This window comes from Pipistrellus kuhlii, unplaced genomic scaffold, assembly GCF_014108245.1.
Source record: "Pipistrellus kuhlii isolate mPipKuh1 unplaced genomic scaffold, mPipKuh1.p scaffold_m20_p_13, whole genome shotgun sequence".
Classification (NCBI taxonomy): domain Eukaryota; kingdom Metazoa; phylum Chordata; class Mammalia; order Chiroptera; family Vespertilionidae; genus Pipistrellus; species Pipistrellus kuhlii.
The window spans coordinates 12086446-12108349 of NW_023425438.1; the positions used below are offsets into that span (position 1 = coordinate 12086446).

At 48.2% G+C, this 21904-nt stretch overlaps 1 protein-coding gene and 1 long non-coding RNA gene across 2 annotated transcripts in view; one reads left to right on the forward strand and one right to left on the reverse strand.

Annotated features, from left to right (window-relative positions):
• PLB1 (phospholipase B1) overlaps nucleotides 1-21904 on the reverse strand; it is a 116059-nt gene that overhangs the window by 49349 nt on the left and 44806 nt on the right. The window contains exons 18-26 of the mRNA XM_036434892.1: nucleotides 15155-15213; nucleotides 13673-13746; nucleotides 12236-12279; nucleotides 9311-9419; nucleotides 7251-7302; nucleotides 6594-6674; nucleotides 3436-3501; nucleotides 3015-3115; nucleotides 1055-1136 (exon numbers count right to left, since the gene is read on the reverse strand). Coding sequence (XP_036290785.1) covers nucleotides 1055-1136; nucleotides 3015-3115; nucleotides 3436-3501; nucleotides 6594-6674; nucleotides 7251-7302; nucleotides 9311-9419; nucleotides 12236-12279; nucleotides 13673-13746; nucleotides 15155-15213 — 668 coding nt within the window. The remainder of the gene's footprint in view (nucleotides 1-1054; nucleotides 1137-3014; nucleotides 3116-3435; nucleotides 3502-6593; nucleotides 6675-7250; nucleotides 7303-9310; nucleotides 9420-12235; nucleotides 12280-13672; nucleotides 13747-15154; nucleotides 15214-21904) is intronic.
• Nucleotides 7104-9375, forward strand: LOC123652206. Its single transcript, XR_006741381.1, has 2 exons — nucleotides 7104-7304; nucleotides 9315-9375. It is a non-coding gene; the product is annotated as an uncharacterized LOC123652206 (long non-coding RNA).

The following is a 21904-nucleotide window of genomic DNA, read 5'->3' on the forward strand; positions in this document are numbered from 1 at the left end:
ACACTCCCATTGGAGTCACACGAACTCCATCCTGCAGAGGGCAGCACCTGATCCAGTGGTGTCCATGGTGTCTCATGGACTAGTTCTTGGGCCTAATTTTGATTCTTAGGGCTTAGTCCCTAAAACCCCATGATTCTGGTGGCTTGGCCTCTGACCTTACCTTTCTAGCTCTTTCCAATATTTGGATGAAATGATAAATCTGATTCAATCAACCAGAATGGCACAAGCTTTTGTAGCTTGCACCCAAGAACCCCACCTGGAATAGGTCTACTCTCACGGCCATCATCTCCACTGCCTTCCCTCTCCTGGTGCCGGCCTCGGAGACCAGGCGCCTGCTCACAGAGAGGGCGGTGCAGAGGGCAGTCACACAGAGGGCTGAGCAATGGCGTCAGAGCCTGAGAGAGATCCTTCTCCTGAGCCCTGACACCCCTGGCAGGTGGTGTTCTCCTGAAAGGGTCTGCAGAGAAGTGGTTCTACTCTAAGGAGACCTTGGACTTGAAGGATGAACCCACTTTGGACGATGTTTGCAGGCTGGGAGTGACCGGACAATTAATTTTGGGGAAAGACAAAATAGAGTCAGGGGAGTCTGCTGCTCTGATCAAAGTTTTGATGGAGAAAGGCCAGGCATGAACGACCCATAGGATGTCTGAAGGCCACCTGCTGACTTTTTTTCTCCTCATGTTCCCCAGTAACACTCATTCCCCCAGGAGGGGAGGACACGGGGAATGCATGTTCTCTCACGGAATCCTCCAGACTCCATTGGTGGAAATAGTTTCCTACCGGGAGTCAGAGGCTCCTACCCATTCTGCACAGACAACTGGAAATAACTGAGACTTGGTGATATGTGTTCAGTTATGTGACTCCATAGCTGATAAAGTAAATGAAACCACAGTCGTCCCCCCCACCCCCACCCCCGTCTTGCAGGATGTCTTTCAATATGCAAACTGGTCAGAGGTAACCTCACACCCGGTTGGGATCACAATAACTTTGGCACAATCTCTTTCCAACCTGAGCAACCAAATCCACAGCAGCCCAGAGCCCTTGCCCGCCTCACCTGATACTTCTTGTTTAATTCGATGAGGGTGGCAACCTCTGTTGAGTTATCATCATACTTCAGGACACAGGGGCACAGATTCCTGCAGAGCAAACAGAAGAGGTTCCCACCCCACCAAGTCACGGTCTGAGTGCATGGTGCAGAAATGCTGGCCTGAGATTCGGAATCTGTTCAGCTTGGAGGTGTCAGGAGTCTGTACTAAAGGACTGGCTAACCTGTCCGGTGTACCAGATGGAACTGAGAAAATCTCCCAGACCTGGATTTGCTCGTGAAGATGAGACAGTCACTTCTGAGATCCGCAGGCATGATTTTTACAGAGTGGAGTTGCCTCATGACTGCCTGAGGACAGTGCAGTACGGGTAAAGAACACCTCCTTTTCAATAACAATAGTGATACCGATAATAATAATGGCTAACGCATATTGAATAGCTACTGTGCCAAAAGTCTTATGAGTATTAACCTGTTCAGTTCTCTTTAGCTATTCTAGAATTATTATCATTATCCCCATTTTATAGTGGAAAAAACTGAGGTGATTTTTCTCAAGGTCACATGGATATAAAGGGTAGAGCTAGGACTTGAACTCCAGTCTGTCTGGTCTGAACCTGAGCTCCTAATTCCTGGTGAAACTGCCTCTGTCCAGTCTGCAGCTCTGATCTGGGCTTTTTGTCCAGGGGGATAAGATGATACTAGTGTGGGGAGCTCAGTCTAGACTCAGCACCCACTGCTGAGACGGAGCAGCAGAGAAGGCAGTGCACTGGACAGGTGGCAGGACAAGGTGACTTTGAACCTGTCTAACCCACAGTCTGTGAGTTGGCCATCAGATTTGAAAATGAACCTGGCAAATGCAATGCTCTGAACCTTGAGCTTTAATTGTCTGAAAACCCTGCCCATGATTGGCAGCAAGAGGCTCTTGGGTGAGCTGCTCTGAAACGGAATGAAAACACTGAACCCCACGTGGCCCGGGGACTGGAGAAAGTGGGAGCCAGCGGATGCGTCAGTAGCTGAAAATAGCTCGCCTGACACCGGCTGTGTTAATAGGCGTGTGTCATCCGGCAGCCGCCCCCCTGATCTCAGCTCCCTCAGGCCTCCTGGGGGGACCTGTGCAGTCTGGGCCCTGAGGTGAGGTTTGGCATGGATCTTCAGGGGACCAGCCAAGTATCCCTTCATTTCAACGAGCAAATCTGGACCTTGTGAATTATTCATTCAGCCCTTCAGCCAACAGCCGCTGAGCCTCCGTGCTGTGCTGGCAGTGACTCAGACATAGAGTTCAGGGCTGTGGCGGAGAGGCACATGAATAAATACCATGTGATATGCTGAGGCGCTACAGAGCTGGGGGCAGTTGGGGGATGGGCAGAGCCACCATGACCTCAGTGGATGGTCCAGAGGAGGCCTTGTGCTCGGGCTAGAAGGACATCTTGTTCCTGAGGGTCATGCAGACGTGGGATACCAGAGAGGGCACCCCCTCTGTTTGGCTTCCTAGGAGCTGGGCGTCCGTTCTCCGGGGAAGACTCTGTCCTCTGGGCCCTCTTGGTTCTGATTGGAGCACCTTCTTTCCCATCAAGTGACAACAGCCCTACGTTTGTGAGCACCCAGCCTGGAGCACCATGCCAGACAGAGGCTCCCTCTGTCCTAGAGATGGGGCCCTGGGAAGGGGGCGCTCTGCATACACTGAAAAGTAGGTCTGCACAGGCCCCCATGACTCACGCTCAACTCTTCCCTCCCTGGCCGATGGAGGGTGTCCTGAGCTGCCGTGACAGCAGAAGCATGTTAGGTTGCAAATGCATATTCCAAGGGTAGCTGAGGTCATAAGAGTCTCCTCCACTAGACCTTGTCAGGCTAGAAAATGGGGCGGTCCTGGCACTGCTCACACTCTGCATTGGGCTCTCCTAACTCATCAGAGTAACTTTCTGCTCAGGGTGCTATGTCCCTTGCAGGAGCAGGAGCAGGAGCAGGAGCTTACCTGAGGATCAGCCGTGGGCAGGGGACTTTCTTCTCTTGGTACAGCTCCCTCAGGTTGACGATCTGCATAGCCTTTACCAGGTTTACAAACGCCCGAGGGACCTGAGCAAAGGCAAGACCAGTCCCTGAGAGGCTGGAGGCTGGGCAGCCCCCCTGTTGGCTGTCAGGCCCATGGCCTTCCATCTGGCCCAATCCACTTCCTGCATCACCGCCTCTCCCTGCCTCTCCCTCCTCCTCCCCATCGACACCCATGTGTTTAGGCTGCTGGGACCAGGACAGACAGCATGGTCGTTCTGGTCTCCAGGTCAAGGCACCAGGAAAAGGCACCTCAGCCAGAAGCCAGAGCCGCCTCCAGGCTGGTCTGAGGCCTGAGGAGAACTGTGGTTGAGCTGCACAGAGGCCCCGTGACCCGGCCCCGGTACCTCAGCGTGGAGGATGTCCAGAGCCTTCCCAATGTTGTCAGTGAAGTTCTGGGGGGAGTAGCGGGCCTGCAGGAAGAGGAAACATCTCAGACCATTCGTCACCCAATCTCTATGCAGACCAGGCGGCTTCTTCTCTTGGATTCCCTCCTTCCTATATTTCAGCCAGAATGGGCACCACTGAAGCATAGGTTTGCATTGGGGTCCCAAGCCTCCATACCAACCCTACAGCCTCAGGCTTTTCATGACCCCTTTCTTCTGCAGGGGAAGTACCCTTTCTCCTCCATGGAGCGATGGAAAGCTCTAGATCCACGTCCTATCAACTCGATGCAGGGCCTTAGCTAAGCCACAACCCATCTCCGGGTCCCTCTATAATGGGTGTTGGAGCAGAGGACCCCTAAGAGCTCCTGCAGCTTGAACATCCTCTGGTCCTCTGCCTTGACCTCTTCTGCTGAGGCAGGGGTGGGGGAGGTCCGTTCCGGGGGCCATCTAAGGCCCAAGAAATCATTTGGTCTGGCCCTGCCGAGGCATTAGGGATGAGTTAATGAAATGTTTGAACAAATAGAGCAGGCCAATTTTTAAATTGCTAATTCTGTATGGCCTGCCAATGATCTGTTATAAATATTCAGATGGCTTTTGGTAGAGAAAAGATTCCCCACCGGACCTCATGTGCCAGGGAATCCACAGCCCAACCAAGTCACTCCAGGAGATAATGGAGGGCAAGGGGGTCCTGTGAACCCCTCTCGCAGGCAAAAACATACTTGAATGGTCATTTTCTCTTGATTTCGGTGTGGTCCTTACACTTTTTTAAAGCAGTGGCATCCTTTCTGAATGAAGTCTAATCAAAAGCCTTGCCCTACCAAACTAATCAGAGTTGTGGTGAAGTGGTGGAGGGCCCATGATTCCACCTCCCCACCGGCCCCAGAGCCCCAGGGCTCCACTGTGGGCCCCTTACATCAGAGCTTGAAAAAGCCAGATGCCAGGACTTCAATGCAGGAAAGGAGGGGCCTGGGAGCAGGGTCACCTCTTAGGGCCACAGCAAGACTCACCACTTCCTAAATTTTGCTCAGCTTCCTAAATTTCTGCCTGACAAATGTCCTAGCCTTCAGTGCCAGCTGGGAAGTCTCCTAAGTCTGTATAAACTCTGACACTCCTCCCACCCCATGCCAAATTCCCAAGTTCCCAGGGCAATTCTGCCTTCAGTGTTTCACCAGACCCACACATGGGATTTTCTCAATTGTGTTATGGTGAATTGCCTGTGTCATCCTCCCCTGACGGTGGGAGTTTCTTGAGGACAGAGACTGTGTTTTCACTTGTTTGTTTAGCTCCTAGTACCATGCCTGGCGTATAATACGTGCCCGGCAAACGATACTAGAAATAAAATTTAAAAAAAGTCCTGTTTATCAGAAAACACTGTAAACAAAGCTAAATGGAAGGCAACAAATAGGCAACATATATGAAAAAGGGTTAGTATACTTGACATAAGGGGTTTTTGTAAATCAATAAAGAAAGATAAATGCCTTAATAGGAAATGGCCAAAGGGCATAATGTAGAATTTATCAAAAGGAGATATTCAAACAAAGGAAATAAAAATGTATTCTCACCTAGAAAGTAAATAAATGCAAAATTTGAAAATGATACAATTTTTTTTTCATTGATCAGATTAGCAGTTATTAAATAACATACATTGCCAGTTGGAATAGGGAGAAATAGGCATAATTGGTATAAACATTCTGGGAGCCATTTGGCAATATGTACACAAAGCTTTAAAAATATGCAGAGTCACCCCCAAATGAGATAGATGGACAGATATAGGTTAATGTGGCACAGTATTAACAACCTTAAAGTCTCTGTGGTGGGCTTATGGGCACTTACTGCACCAGTCTTTCAGCCTCTCAATATGTTTGGAAATTTTTCATAATAAAACATGGGGGGTGGGGAGAAATATATATATCTTTTTGCTTAGAGAGCTTACTACTCAGAATATAATATATCAGGAAATAGTTCTGGATGTACATAAAGGTGGTTGCTTATCCTGGTGTTATATATAATAGGCCTAATCAGAAGTAATATAAGCTAAGTACTCAATTATGGCCAATCTATATGATGGGCTACTACTATACAGCAACTAAGAATTAAATATTGATATAGGAATATCTTCCCAATGTGTTGCTATTGAAAAAAAGAAAGAAAGCAGGTTACCAAACAATATTTTCAGGTTGATACCAGTTTTAGAAAATAAGAAAGCATTTTCTCCATAGTTACAGAAAATGCTAGGCACATATCAAAATGTTAGCAACGGCATTTCTGGATGTTGTAAATATGGTACAGAGAACATAATTTTCTCTGGGCTTTGATATGATTTCTGTGTGTATTACTTACACAATTAAAAAAAAAACCTACTTAAAAGAAAGTCAGCTGAATTGAGTGTAGAAGAGGCGTGCCCAGCATAGATATCACCATTGGTATGTATATCACCAAGTAGATTCGGGCTTAACACAAAGCAATTTACACCGACGCCAAATACTACTTAGGGCTGCCTTACAAGTTCAAAAGCTGCCCATCACTGGAAATGTTCAACCACTGAATTCTGCGAAAGGCGGTTTTGTTGTGGGTGGAGACTGGTCAGGATTGCTGTGGGTTTCTTCCAGCTCAGAGAACCTGGGATTCCAGGAAGAGGCACTGAACCCACAGGGCAGCCGCCTGGCTCCTGGGCTTCCCATCAGCCTAGAATGACTGGGCTCTGGACTTTGCCCAAGTGCCTGCATTAGGAAATCAACTTTCCCATACAACTGACGGCACGAAGGCAGAGAAGCGAGGCTGCTCAACCCAGGAGAAAGGAGCTGACTTACAAAGAGATGCCAGGTTTGGGGAGCACTGGAATGTTATCTTGGTTTCTATTATAGAATGATAGGATCAGGCCTCCTCCACAGAAACCTAATGAGGATTGATCTCATTGGCAGTGCTGCTCGTCCTGCTAAAATCTCATCCTGGAGGTCAATGCCCACTCAGTCTTGGGATTATTCCAAGGTTGGATCCATGCCAAACCACAAGCCCCAAGTCCCAACCCAACAGCACTGCTCCAGGCACCTGTGGTGGAAATCCGTCCCTGGGGGGGAGGGGGGGTTGTGTGTGTCTTGAGTTAAGGGCCTGGGACCTACCAGATCATTGCAGTGATCACAGAGGTCATTGCCTCCTATAAACACGGTGATAATCTTCCAATCTTCCTCAAAATTTACCCTCTGAAATGAAAACAAACAAACAAGTAAATGCCTTATCCCAGAGTCAAATCAAGGAAAATGCAAAGTGCTGAATACTCTTAGGGGAGGGTCCTCACACACCACAGGGTTTAGAGGACACTGATGTTTCCTGTTTATTGGTTTTGGGGCTCTGAGGTCATAGGTCACAGGTCAGAGGTACTAAATCACATGTGTCAAACACAAGGCCCACGGGCCAAATCCGTCCCGCCAGGCCTTGCAATGTGGCCCGCACCACGCTGTCATCACTGCACTCCGCTGCGTTTCCATCACAATGACAGTTTATGACTGTTCAGTAAACCATTCGGCCCGCGATTTAGGCTGGATTTTAGATTTTGGCCCCTTCTCTGATTGAGTTCGACACCCCTATACTAAATCATTGTGTGTTTTTTTGTTGTTTTTTTTGTTGTTGTTTTCAAAAGGTGGACTTTCTAGACTTCCACATGGCCCTGTCCTCCTCCTAAGCTGACTCTCTCTGTCTCCATGGATTTCTCCCGTCCAATCCCTGCTCTGGGGAGTCTGACCTCAAGTGGCCCCAGGTGGCTCCTCCCCGAGACTTACCGTGTCATTCTTCATCAGGCCCACCAGCCTCCTGGCCTGAGCAGGCAGATCCCTGTGGGCAGACCCAGGAAGAAGTCATGTGAGGAGCTGGGACTGTGAAGCTGGGCTGGGAGGGGACTCAGCAGAGGACAGGAACAAAATAAACAGCAGGGAAGTTGGACTGAAGGCCATGCCATCTCAGAGCTGGGGGGGGGGGGGGGGCGTCATGTCTACGGATGAGCGGAACACTCCACGGTGAGACAGGGACCACTGGAGGACTTGTTTCCTGACTGGATTATACACTTTCTCCCCCAGCCATGCTCACTCAGGGCACATGGAGGCTGCATGTGAGTGTTTGGTGTCATGCATGACTCCTGCCGTGACCTCAGCCTCAAAGGGCCCTCACTCTCAAGGTGACATAGCTGAGCCAGACACACGTGGGTATGACATTTAGTTACCTCTTGCTAACTGTGGGAATGTGATTTATGTACCTAGTAAAACAAAAGCAAAAAAACAACAACAAACAAAAACCTGCAAACATGGAGATAAATCCCCAATCTTAGAGGGTCATTGGGAGCAGTAAGTGAGATGGTCAAAACTGACCCATGGAGGAAGAGCCCTTATGAGCGCCAGGCAGCATGGGTTTGAGTGCTGGTCCCACCACTGGCCAGCTCGGAGACCTTGGCTAGAACTTACCCTTGCCCACTCTCAGTTCTTGCCTTTGTAAGGCAGGGATGGTAAGCATACTTTCTCCACAGAGTCACTGGGAAGATTAAATACGGTGCCCATAAAGAACTCAGAACAGCCCTAACCAGTGTGGCTCAGTGGATAGAGTGTTGGCCTGAAGACTCAAGGGTCCCAGGTTCAATTCCAGTCAAGGGCATGTACCTTGGTTGCAGGCACATCCCCAGTGGGGAGTGTGCAGGAGGCAGCTGATCCACGTTTCTCTCTCATCATGTTTCTAACTCTCTATCCTTCTCCCTTTCTCTCTGTAAAGAAATCAATGAAATATAAAAAAAAAAAACAACAACAAAATCTCAGAACAGCACATGGTGAGTGTCCATATTATAAACCATCCACTGAAATATTTGTACTATCATCATCACCATCATCACCAGTAAAGTCCCTGGCACAGTGCCCTGTAGGAAACACGAGCAGTCTTCCTCCTCCTTTCAGCTGCTAGCCCAACTGGCCTGGTCTTAGTCACTATCAACCAGGTACCAGTCAGCCTGGGCAGGAATTCTGGGTAAGCCTTGCAACCTCTTGGAGGCCCGATTTCCTCATCTCAATGTCTGAAATTATCAGATGTGGGGCCAGAGTTTGGGGTGATTCATTGGCCTCTCTGAGCCTCAGTATCATCATTAAGAAAACATGGGTATCTGACCCTCTGCTTTGTCCAACTCACAGTTACTGTGCAGAACACAAAGAATAACAGTAACAGAGGCACTGTGTAACTTGTGCTCTGCTGTACCGGTGTAAGGGGTGATGATCAAACCTCGGATAACCCTGCAGGCCATGTCATTGAGTTGATGCATCTTTCTAGGCCACTTGGCCTCTTTGTGCTCCCATTTCTGTGATACGGGGATAATCATCTCTCACTCTTCCCTGCAACTCAGGGTGTGCTTGGGCAAATGCATTACTTGCATGAAAGAGCCCCAAGGCCCGTGGGGCTAAGGTTTCATTCTAGGGTGCCTTCCTGACATGGGCATGTGAAGTCCAGAGCCCAACAAGCATGTCTGAGGAAGGGACAGAGAAGAGGGCGTAAAATATGAATAAATTAATAATAAAAACGGAATCTCTGGTCACATGAGATTCACAGAGGAGAAAAGGAATTTGCTCAAAGCATATACCTGGCATCAGGGTCAATTGTGACGAGTCCCTGGGGTGGAGTTGGAGGCAGGCTAGCAGCTTTCTGTGTCCCACAGCGAGGGATACCTCAGGAGAGCCCATCTCGTCCAGTCTTTGACCCTCAGACCCTCCCCCTGGACCAGCCTCCCCGACTGTCATATATCCCAGTCTAGGCCACGCCCCCAACTAGGTCCCCAGAGACCTTGCATTCACCCCCGGGCTCCCCTGCTCACCCAGAGACGGCTCCGGCCACAGCCTGGTTTAGGAAGGCTCCGGGGCTGTTTTCTTTCCCAGTGCCGACGGAAAAGCCTGTCAGGTTTGGGTTGAATTCCCGGAGAATGTCTGGAAATACAAGGAAGAGTCATGCTCAGGAGTCTCCCACCCCACCCCCAAGTAATGTTCAAATTCCTCTACTAAGCGCCAGTGATATTCAGAGCCAAGCAGAGCTTGGGCAGCACTCCCAGCCACTTACAATGAATGATTGCTGAATAAACGTGAGTCTGAGTAGTGCTTCTCCCATCATTTCCCTCCCCTCCCCCAAGTATATAACTTTATTAGGATAATGCACACACCATTTCAAAGTATACAGTTCAATAGCGTTAGTGCAATTGTGCATCCATTACCACAGTCAACCTGAGACCATTTCCATCACCCCCAAGAGAAACCCTGTACCCATCATCCCAAAGTGAAACCCTCCATTCCCTCCAGTCACTCACTCTCCGTTCCCTCCAACCCATTAATCTATTTTCCTATATACAAATATAGGCGGCCATTCATCTATTTTCTCTATATACAAATGTCCTTATTCAGGACATTTCATATAAAAGGATTCATACAGCACAATAGGTCTTTTGTGGCTGGCTTCTTTCATTTAGTATAGTGCTTCCAATGTTCACCCACGATACAGCAGGTGTCAACACCTCGTTCCTTTCTATGGCCAAATAATATCCCCGTGTACAGACAGGCCACATTTTACTTGTTCATCCATCAGCTGAAGGACACCTGGATATTTCCACCTTTTTGGCCATTACAAATAATGCAAATGTAAACATTTGTGTACAAGTTTTTGCCTGGATTTTTCTTGGGTACAGATTTAGGAGTAGAATGGCTGGGTATCTGTTTAATCTTTGGAAAAACTCACAGAGTTTTTTCCAATGATGTTACCATTGTATGTTCCATTGGCATCGTATGAGGGTTTCAGTTTCTGCACATCCTCACGAATACTTATTGTTATTTGCTGTGTTTTTATTATAGCCATTCTAGTTGCTGTGAAATGATGTGGTTTGATTCGCATTGACTGTCACTGATATCAAGTATCTTTTCAGATGCGTATTAGCCATGTGTATATCTCTTTTTGAGAAATGTTGATTCAAATCCTTTGCCCAATTTTTTAAAATTGCAGTAAAACTAACATAAAATTTACCATCTTAACCATTTTTAAGTGTACAGTTCAATAATATTAAAAACGTCCATAGTGTTGCCTTTGCCCATTTTTAATTGGGTTGTCTTTTTATTGCTGAGTTATAAGAGTTCTTTATATGTTCTAGACACAGTTTCTTATCAAATGTATAACTTGCAAATATTTTATCTCACTCTTTGGGTTGTCTTTTACTTTCTTTGGGCTTTTTCCTTTGAAACACAAATGTGTTTAACTTTTGTCCAATATATTTATTTTTTTCTTTTTTGTCACTTGTGTTTTTGGTGCCATACCTAAAAAGGCATTGTTTAAACTAGAGTATGAAGATTTGCTCCTCTATCTTCTTCTAAGAGCTAATTTTAGCTCTTACATGTAGGTCTGCATTTCATTTTGAGTTGATTTTTGTGTATGGTGTGTGGTAGGGGTCTCACTTCATCCTTTGCATGTGGCTGTCCAGTTGCCCCAGTACCATTTATTGAAAGGACTAACTCCCCCCCCCCCTCCCCATTGAATGGCCTTCGCATGGGCTAAGTGTGTAAAGAGAGTCCACCTGAGGGGTGACATAGTCTCAATCCTTTGTCAGTCTCTTTGGTGAAAGCTCTTGGGCCTGTTGATTTTCAATTATGTTATCCATGATAACAGTGTGGGAATTAGAAAGCCCAGCAAGCTATTGTATAGGCGGGGCCAGCTCAGAGCCAGTCAATCACACTTACAAAAGCAACCCAAAGCATCTCCTAGCAATAGGGAGGCTATTTATAGCTCTCGTGTGTAGATCTAGAAATAAAGAAGACAGGGAGTCCTTGTGCCATAGGACTGTACCTGCTTAAATTCAACAGGATTTATAAATAGCAGAAACAGATAACCAAGGTGAAGCACAATCAACTCTGCCTATGTGGAGATGAAGCAATCCCCAAATTCTTAGTGATTTAGAGCTCAAATAACTTCCTAGCTGCTAAAGATAGATGACAAAGGCCTATATTACAGGAAGAGTAAATGAGAACTGGACCGAGGGAATTCCTCTCAGGTATAATTATTAGCTATAGATTTTAGGGGGGGGGGGGGATTCATTTTTAACATTTATTGCAGGTATCCTTAAGAACCAGCATGGTGATGTGCACCCACAAAGGGGAATAAAAAGATGAGTAAGACAAGGTTTTCAGAGAACCTAGTCAGGCTTGAACACATCATTGCAAGCAGGCTGTGGGTGAAATAATTGAAAGAAAACTCCAAAGGCGACTGTGTTCGCATAGCCTGAGCGAGGTAACTTCTTTGTTATCGCTCAGTACGCGTTTCCTAAAGCGGCACCTGGGAATTCAATGCCTGCATGTGGTGCCTAATGCAGCCCTAGCCTCCATCACTGCTGGGCAGAAAGGTGAGGTGCTCTGCTCTTTGGATAGGCCATAGCAGAGATGGGTTTCCTTTCCTTCCTTCTTGAATCATTTCTTCATAATGACTTGCACTAAGATTTGGCCTGAGGTGTCTTTTTTTTCCTTTCGTGTTCTCTTCCTTGGACAAATACAATTTCTCAAAAGAAAAGAAAAACCACCTCCCAGCTTTTATCACTCTCCAGAAGCAAAGCAGGGCGACCACAATGGCGAAGCAGCGCCCCCTGTCCAATGCGGCTGCCTCCTGCCACCTGGTCCCCTGCTATGCCCGCGGCCGCCACCAGGGGGCGCGGAAGACACACGCAGGGTGACTGCAAACCCGCCCTAAACTCCCGAGGGAGGGAGCGAGTACTCACTGGCCAGGGTGATGACGCTGCTGACGTTCCCGTCTCCGCCCACGCTGTGTTGTGGGAATAAAAAAAAGAAAGAAAGAAAAAAAAGAAAATGAAGATTAGAAAACCCAGCGATGCCAAAACACCCAGACGCTAGCAAGACAGACCTCTCATCTTTTGAGAAACACCCAGGGGGCTTGGAGCCTGTCTTTCATTTATGATTTCAGTAAAAAAAACAAAAAAAACTTTGAAAAACAAACCAGACTACAGCAACGCCTCTCCCCTCTCCCCCGCAAACCTGAACATCTAAGCAAGAAACAGTCATGGCTGACTTTGCACATTTTACCTTGAATGTTACTGGGGCAGGGATCCAAGTGGATCCCCTTCTCCCCAGCTCCCGTCCTGCCCCCTGGCCAGGGGCTGGGCGTGGCTATTGTTACTGAGAACACAGTGCAAGGGTTTGCCCTCCATGTTCTCCTCCCCTTGGGCTTGGGCAAACCCGCTTTCCAAGGTGTCTGAACCGAGAGAGCACCAGCTCCCAAGCACTTCTAACATTCTGGGGAAGTAAACGTTTCTAGGCATGAAAACATGCACCATTCCGGAGCTTATTGGGTTCCCTGCTTCCCATAGTCCTTCTTCCTCTGCCAACACGCCTGGGAACTTGTAAAAGGCTCTCCAAGTGGGTGGGGCTTAACGAGCCAGCGACGATGCCAGGGACTCAACACCAGCTGGTGCCAGGGAGGCCGGATTCCAGGCTGAGCAACCCCCAGGCCTGTGCTCGCCTGGGTTCAAGTCGGGGCAGGAACAAGCCTGCAGGAAGCATCGGGCAATGGGGGAAGCCGCCGTGTGAAGTGTCCACAAGCCTCCACACTACTTCCTGGCCTTTGACCTGGCTGTGTGATCTGGGACAGGTCATTGTCTTCTCTGAGCGTTCCTCACCTGTCCACCGAAAATCCTTTCATAGGGATGCCAGCTACCATTTATACCTACTTTGTGCCAGGCATGGCGCCGGGAGCTTCGGTTCTAATCCTCCCGACAGTGCTCACACAATATTATCAAAGATGAGGGGACGAGCTCAGAGAGGGTAGGTCACTTGCCCAGGTTGCACAGAGCTGGGCAGCCAGGGTTCCAGACACACTCTGGCTCCAAAGACCACTGCCTCTGCCTGGGATCCGTTCCCACGGGGAGAACTGGAAGCTGGAGAAGCTCTTCCACCCCAAACATTTCCCTGGTGTCTCCCCCAGACGGCTCCTCCCGGTCCCAGGCCCTGCTTTAGGAAGTGCAGTGGTTAGGGAAAGCTGATGAATACCTTCCTCGAATTCAACCCAGAAGTTTCTCACGAAAAATACGAGACGGCACATCCCTCTGTGGGAGGGATGACTTTCTACGCTGCCCAGGGCTCCTCCTGATACTGGGGCAGGGATCCAAGTGGGTCTCGGGGGCCGGCCGCACCTCACTCACCTCCAGGACAGGCCTCGGTACTGCGTAAACACGTCCAGGACGTTCCCGGGCGTGGACCCGGCCCCGTTGCCTGCCTGAAGGGAGCAACACGGCGGTGAGTGTCCCTGTCCGCTGGCCGGAAGCCCGCGCCTTGCTCTGCTCGGGACGCCTGGGCCCTCTCTCGAACCCAGAGTGCGATGGCTCCTGTCTCAGAGCCGAGCAGCCATTCCTGCTGGGACTCCAGGCTGTCCGCCGCTCGGCGCACCCCAAGCAGCCCTGCCCGGGCCAAGCAGGTGTCCCTGGTCTAGCCAGGTGCTCGAGGATGAGGCTGCACGTCCATGTCCTAAAAGGACACATGTCAGGGCCTGTTTTCTTCATTTAAAAAAGTTGTGAGATCTGGCGTGAAGGAAGCATATCACCATTCTTCTATATGGCGGTGCCTCACCCAGACGGCTGAAAAGTGGCCATCAAGTGAGAGGCTGCATGCCTACCCCTCGGCTGAGGGAAGAGCAGGGTCTTTTACCACCACCATGGGGACCCTCTCAGCAGGCGGACGTCCCTCGCCTAAAGCTGCTGCTTCTGAGCAAGGCCATGCCCGAGGGCACACGGAAGGCTCCCGGCAGCCTGGGGAGGAGGGCGGGCCTCCAGGAGAGCGCCCCTCTCCCCCCAGTGGTCCCTGCTCTGGTGCCCAAGTCCTCTGCCGCTGCAGGTTATGTCGCCCTCAGTGCGGCCTCCCCAGGGAATCCCAAACAGGCTGGGATTCCTGGGGACTCCTTCTTCCCAGAGCCGTGGTCCGCAAACTGAGGCTCACAAGCCACATGCGGCTCTTTGGCCCCTTGAGTGTGGCTCTTCCACAAAATATTATACCAGGTGTGGGCGTGCACGTACAATGCGATTGAAACTTCGTGGCCCATGGAAGCTTCTGTAGGGGAACCTCAGGGACCCCCCCTAAGCAGGCTCTCGGAGAACCTGTGCTGGCTTTCAGGGACAGCTCTTTGTAGGGCCTGGGAGTCACGGGGAGAGGCTGCAGAGAGGGGCTTCTCTCCCACTGACCCACTTCCTCACCCCCAGACCCCTCATCAGACTGCTCCTGTCTCATCCCTCTGCCCCTCCCTTAGCTTTGCCACGTGGACAGACAAAGCCTCAGGTCTCTGAGGGACGGCAGCTCTGCGGGTGGGGCACCCGGTCCAGTTCCGTTGTGCGACCTGGGCTGGGTCACTTCTGCCCCAGATGCTCCCTCTGGGATCCCCCGACTTCCTGCTCTCTCCTTCGTCCCAGTGCAGGGAGAAGAATGAATGGGAGTGCAGAGTGTAGGTGGGAAAACCAGATGGGCAAGGAACGCCGGGTTCCAGGGAGCACGGGGATGTAGAGGGACTGGCGATCGGGACCTGAGATGGCAGCACTTGAGAGCCAGGGGTGAGGCTTTCTCTTGCGGTCGCCCCATGACCCCAGGCCAGGCCCTACCTGCTCCTTTCCCTCCCCTCCACAGTCAGGGTCACTCACCGTGAGGGAGTCGCCCAGGGCTGCGATCACCTTGATGTCTGAGGGCTTCAGCCTGTGAACTGAGAACCAAGTGGGAGTGAATGGAAGATCGGGGTTCCTGCCTCCCGGGAGCCTGGGGCGCAAGTCTGCTTTCCACAGCAGTTCAGCTCGGACAGAGAGAGTCCGGGCCCGTCCTTGCCAGGAGGGTCAGCAACAGCAGGTCCTCCGGGGGCACCTGGACACAGGGCGCGGGGCTGGAGGTGGCCCCGCTTGCAGGGGGAGTCTGCTGGCTTTTGAGGAAACCTGAGGCCACAGGTGAGCATCATCCTCAGGGCACGAAGTGGCCCCAGACATGGGGACAAGGGAGGGAACTCTGGTGGACTCACGGCCAACACAGACTCTGTTCTAGGATCTGGTCACATTCGGGGCAAAGACTCCTATCATCCTGCTAAAAAGAGTAGCTCAGCTTCTCTACAGTGAAGATGGGAAATGCTTTCATACCTCCATTTTCTAAAATTGAGGTGAGATTCTTACAACATAAAATCAACCACTTTAGTCAACAATTCAGCGGCATTTAGTGCTACTGTCACAGTGGCACTAAATATTCGTGTTCCCAAACATTTTCCTCTCAAAGGAGACCTGCCCCCTTTGCAGTCACTCCCCATCGCTCCTTCCCCCCAGCTCCTGGCAACCACTAGCCTGCTTTCTGTCTCTGGATTTGCCTCTTGAGGACATTTCCTACAAATGGCATCATAAGATTGCAGCCATGTGTGTCTGGTCCTTCCACTTTGCATGTTCTCAGGGTTTGCCCATGTTATAGCATGTGTCAGTGCCTTGTTCCTTTTCACAGCTGAATAATATTCTATTGCATGGACACACCATATTTTGTTTGTCTATCTGTCCATCATTTGAAGGATTTACATTTGGGTTTGTTTTCACCTTCTGGTGATTGTAAACAGTGCTGCTATGAACATTCATGTACAAGTGTCTATTTGAAAGCCTGTTTTCCATTATTTTGGATATATATCTAGGAGTGGAATTGGTGGGTTATATGATACCATGGTTTTTTTGAAGAACCACCCAACTGGTTTCCACAGCCTGACTCTATGTTTTATCTCTTGGGATGCACATACTGTGCTGTGGCTAAGCAGCTACCTACTCACACGACAGACATATTCAACACCACGCCGTGGCTGGAAGCCCTGAGACTACAGAGTGATCAGAAAAGTTAGGTGGCCTCAAGAACCTCATGGGCTGAGGAGGAACGGGAAACAGCCATGGTTACAATAACTGATAGGCTGGTAAATGTAATAGCTGAGAGGTATGAAGTGATAAGAAGTGCTGGAGCTGAAGGAGGATTGACCTCTAGGGGTGTGGTGGGTGGTTCTGAGCAGGCTTCATGGAGAAAGTGGTGTTTGAACTAAGCCTCAGGACATTATGAGATGAGATGGAGAGAGAGCCAGGCAGGCGATGGAAAGCATACAGGATGGATGTGGTATGGTATGGCCTGGGATGCCTATGAAGAACAGATAGTTGTACGGTTTGGTTAAGGGATCAGTATGGAAGACTAACAAAAATAATGCTGGAAAGTAGATTAGGGCCACAGGCCTTTTATGCCTGGCAAACATGAATTTTGCTAACCAGGGTTCATATGGGAAGTATGATAATTAATATGTAATAGTACAAGAGTAAATTCTGTATTTTGCACACTCACACCTGTAGACCTACTTATGCCCCACCCTGCATGTATACAGACTAACTTGCATGGGTATATCTGCCACTATATTTATCTACCCCTTCACCTTATACACGTAGGAATGCGAGTCCAAGTGCATGCTTGGAACCACACCTAAGATTCTTTCTGCCTTGTGTAGCTCTGTCCTTTCAGATCACAAGCCTCGCCTCCTCCTACCCCCAGTATCTCCCGTTCCCCTAGAGTGCCTTGTCCCACAGTTATGCTGACTTTGCCATAGCTCCACATTCCTCTTAGATGAGCCTCCCTCCTCATCTCTGGTAGTGCAAGGCCGAGCTACATCGTCAAACAGCCTTCAGGCCTTCAGAGAAGTCTAACAGCATTTGTGCCAGGGAGGGGCCCACTCCCCGAGGGAAGACGCCTGTTGTTTCAGCAGTCATTGCTTAAAACAGATGGACTGAAATGTGTGTGCAAGGAGGCTTTCTCTACAGCTCTTCTTTGGCAGGCCACTTTATAAATACACAGTGACACCCAGGAAAAAGATGCTTTTGACACAGCTGGACAACCTAAAGCCCACTTCACTCATCAACATCCCAATCGTGGCTGTGTCATGACACCTCTGGAGGAAGCAGCATCAACACTCGGTATATCCATGTCTTATTTCCTTCCATGGAGACATCTTGTCTACCTGACTGACGTCTGTGCTGTCTGCAGATCGGGACCTGCCACCCCCGAGGAATCGCTCTCATGATAGAAGTCCCTGCCCTTCCCTGACAGCAGGCAAACTAACACGTACACCGTTGTGAACGTGCGTATGCAGAATATATAGGCTCACGGTCCTCAAATGTGAGCACGCATCGACCATCTGGAGAGCTTATTAAAACACAGATGGTTGGTCCCCACCCTCAGAGTCTCTGATTTGGTAGGTCTGCGGTGTGCCCAAGGATATGTGGTTAGGAGAAACAATATCAAATCACAAAGCCAGCTGCACACATTAGCGAGGCTGAGCCTAAGAACTTCAAAACGACCTCTTCATCAAAGAAACCAGAAGGTTGATTTTTAACTCCTGTTGATGAGAGTTAATCACCATATTCTTGTTGGCGTAATGGGTAACACAGTGAATTCTGTGAAACTCTAAAGGAAAAAGGTTAGGGGAAACCCTTGGGGTGACACCTGTGGAAGAAATGGATATATATTTGCATCAAAATCACATTTTCATTTGATCAAGAGGCAGCTGAAACCAACCATTCCTGTCTCCAAAATTTATAGCAAACAGAAAATACACATTCACATGCATGCATACATATGTGTGTATATACACACGTGTAGACAGATTAATTTATGTGTGATAGGGGAGGGGACTTCTCCCGTTGGTCATCCTAAAGGATTTCCTGTAAGAGATAAGAAACCAAATGAGCCAAGGCTAGATGGGAGGCGTTTGACTTATCTGGGATTTTATTAAGATAGAGTCCAACACGTATCATCGGTTTCATATCTGTAGACCTTGATTTGAGCTTTGTTAATAGCATCATGTACAACACAGACACAGCCTGGAAACACAGCAAGCACTTTAGCAATGGCTCTCCTTGGGAAAAGAACTATTTAAAGATAAGATTATGTTTGTGCGGACTGATTAGCTAAGCATTATCTGGTACAAATTGTGCAGCACCTTGGAAGGAATTGATAAACACATCATTAGCTCATCAAGATTTCTTCAGAGGGGACCTCTTATCAGAAGGCCATCAGAATGATGAGGAAATACGATGAATAGCAAGGAAAGGGTAGGCAGGAGTGAAGAATTGGGGAAACTACTCTCTTTACATGAAGAGTTACACCCAGGAGAAAGGCTTGGCACTTTGGAGTTTTGTCTTGTGAAATCCAACAACTTAACCAAGTGGAGCCATTTCAGAAACAAAAGCTCTCTGATTTTGGGGACCTATGTAAAGACTTCTTCAATGGTGGTAAACTGCTGGAATAAGAGGGGTCCTTGTTTACTGCCTTTGAAGTGCTTCAGTGTGAGTTTATATAAAACATGTGCCTCGCACATAGTAGGAGCTCCAAGAAAAGTGTTATGGTCAATGCCAGGCTAAGAAAGGGGCTCTGTGTCAGGGATCTGACAGCTCTCCAAGCCTAAAATTATGGAAACTACAGGGAAGGGAAACTCTTATTTATCCAGATGTCTCGGGGTGAGTTTGAATTTGCCAAGCAGGCTGGTCTTACCTAGGCGCAAGCAGGCTGTTCCTCCCTGAGGGGCATCATGACTTCCTGGTCACAGGCTGGATTAAGTGGCAAGACCCAGAGCAGCGAGTGGCTACACAAACAGCATCAGGGTCTCCACTGGACATTGCAGTGCTGGTCCCAATGCAGTGAAAGCCTTAGGGACCACTCAGTGCTGTGCCCTGGGGCATTTTTCACACCAGCTTTTGAGTACAGTCAGTCCTCGGGTTACATTTCATCGCCATCTCCCATTTATTTATTAAAAAAAAAAAGTTCTGTCATTTCGACCTATGTACATATGTGCTTTATGTTTTTTATTATTTATTTACCGCAAGTAAAGGTCAGGAATTGTTCTCTTTTAAATTCTTTTTACTGTCCCACTTCATTACTGCTGTAGATGTGCCCTCATGTGAGTGGCGTTGGTGCTCATGTAGGTGGGTTCCGACGTACGGCGAAACATTCCGTAGGAACGGATCTCGGACATAACCCGAGGACCTCCTGTAGCTCGTTTTAGCCAAATGGGTAGAATAAATCATATCAGGGACTCAGAAAGAAACCAATGGCTTAAATGAATGAATGGTTCTGAATCACACTGTTGGTGACAGTGGCATATAATGAGCTTTGTGGATCCCCATTTTCAAATACACTGGTTTTTATTTTATTTTATTTTTTTATTTTATTTTTATTGATTTCAGAGAGGAAGGGAGAGAAAGAGAGAGAAACAATCAATGAAGAGAGAGAATCATTGAGGGGCCACATCCTGCACGCCCCACACTGGGGATCAAGCCTACATCCCGGGCATGTTCCCTGACCAGGAATTGAACCGTGTCTTCCTGGTTCATAGGTTTTTCACTCAACCATTGATCCAAGCCAGCTGGGCCAAATACTATAAGTTTTCTCCCTGCACAGAATTTGAAGCTTGACTTTAACTTCAAAAGACAGCCAATGAGCCATGTCCCTCTGGTTCCTTATCATTGCCACTCTTCTGTTTGCAAAATGCGACTCCTTTTCTCACTGGGAAAACCTTAAGCCAGCTACCAGGCCCCAACACCTTTTCTCTCAGTTATTCCAACTATGTTAGGGACAGGGTCGTGGAATAATGTAAAATGATGTAAGTGTTTATGAAGTTGTGAAGCCCACAGGAGACAGTGCCTAGCAAACTGCACAGGTGAGCGGACTGGGAGGAAAAAATCAAAGGCTTGCATCCATTCATTCATTTATCCACCCACCCGTTGGCTATCAAATTCCAATTGGTTATAAAAATTACATCAACCCTATACATCTCACCCGAAGCCCATAGACCAGTGGAAGAGGTTTATCTCCTGGGGGCTCCCATGGAATGAGGGTGAGGCTGCCAGGAGCTCTGGCTGGCCTGTTGAGGAAAGCAGTATCCTATTAGGAACCATCACATTTGGTTAGCTAGGTGTTGTCTCTGGGTTGGGTTGAAAGAAAAAAAAGCAGGGGGGGGGGGGAGTTGCTAAGAAAGGTTTCTGAAAATTACTCTGAGGGCAAAACAGTTATTTTATAAGAAAAATGGTTTGAACAGGAGATACTTTGGTCGTCAAATTGTGGCTTGAGAACCACATGCGGCTCTTGGGCCCCTTGAGTGTGGCTCTTCCACAAAATACCATGGCCTGGGTGAGTCTATTTTGAAGAAGTAGTGTTAGAAGTTTAAGTTTAAAAAACTTGGCTCTCCAAAGAAATTTCAATCGTTGTCCTGTTGGTATTTGGCTTTGTTGACTAATGAGTTTGCTGACCACTGGTCTAGTTGGTTTGAAGGTCTTTTTCTACACTGAGAAGTTGTTGATTTGCTGAATTAGAAATATTCAATAATTCAGATTAGTTCAGCAAACATGCATGGGTCCTTACCAGGTGCTGAGTCATTGGGGATATAAAGATAAGATAACCTGTTATAAGTATGTATCAGATGCCTTCATCTTGATTAGAAATTGTAGATGTGATCTCTAGAAAAGTGAACGACCTCACCAGAAAGATGATCATTATCAAGAGAAAATAATAACGTGGCCCTGTGCTAAGTCCATTTGCCTACTCCATTATAAGTCACACACATGCTTAAAATGTCCAGTCATAGGTCATGCACAGCATTGAAGTGTGTTTTTCATTATGGGCCAGTTAGCAGTGGTCATTTGCCTAAATAATATTTTCCAGGTGGGACCCAGTACTGATCTGTGAGCGCAGCCCCACCCTCCTGCCCCGCTGCCTGGGGAGTGTTTCCGCCCCATGCCCGCTTGGTTAGAGCAAGCCAGCCTAAATCTGCCCATCTGCTTATCCAAACAGCCCCTATCACCAGCGTATCTCAGATCTCAAGGCCCTGAGATGTCTGGCACTTACACGTTCAAGTGCCAGGGAATACCAATCCCTGGGGTCAAGGCATGAGGAGGAGGCTCAGATTTTATGTGGCTTTTAGATGCTGAGATATGCACTCATGGATTGGTTGGTTATCACTGTCATGACAGGAGCATAATCTAGGCAGATTGCAAAAACACTTTGTAGATCATTCTTGCAGAGTGATAAGATTAATGAGAGGACGGATAGCATTTCACTGAAAGGACTATGGCTATTAAAACATGGATATTCCTCCTCTCCTCTGCTCTCTCTATACATAGACACATAGATAGCAACTCTGAGGGCCTACATATGAAGTTAATAACTTATTTCTACTGCTAAAAATCCTGCTAATAAACTAACCAAGAGAAGTGGGTTGTCACCAACTGTATGAGGGGAAAGTCAAAGACTAAAAGAGCAAGAGAGAGAGAAAGAGAGAGAGAATGTAACTCAACCACCTATTTTCTTATTCTGCATTATAGTACAAGAGCCAGTTATACACCAAAGTTTGTGGG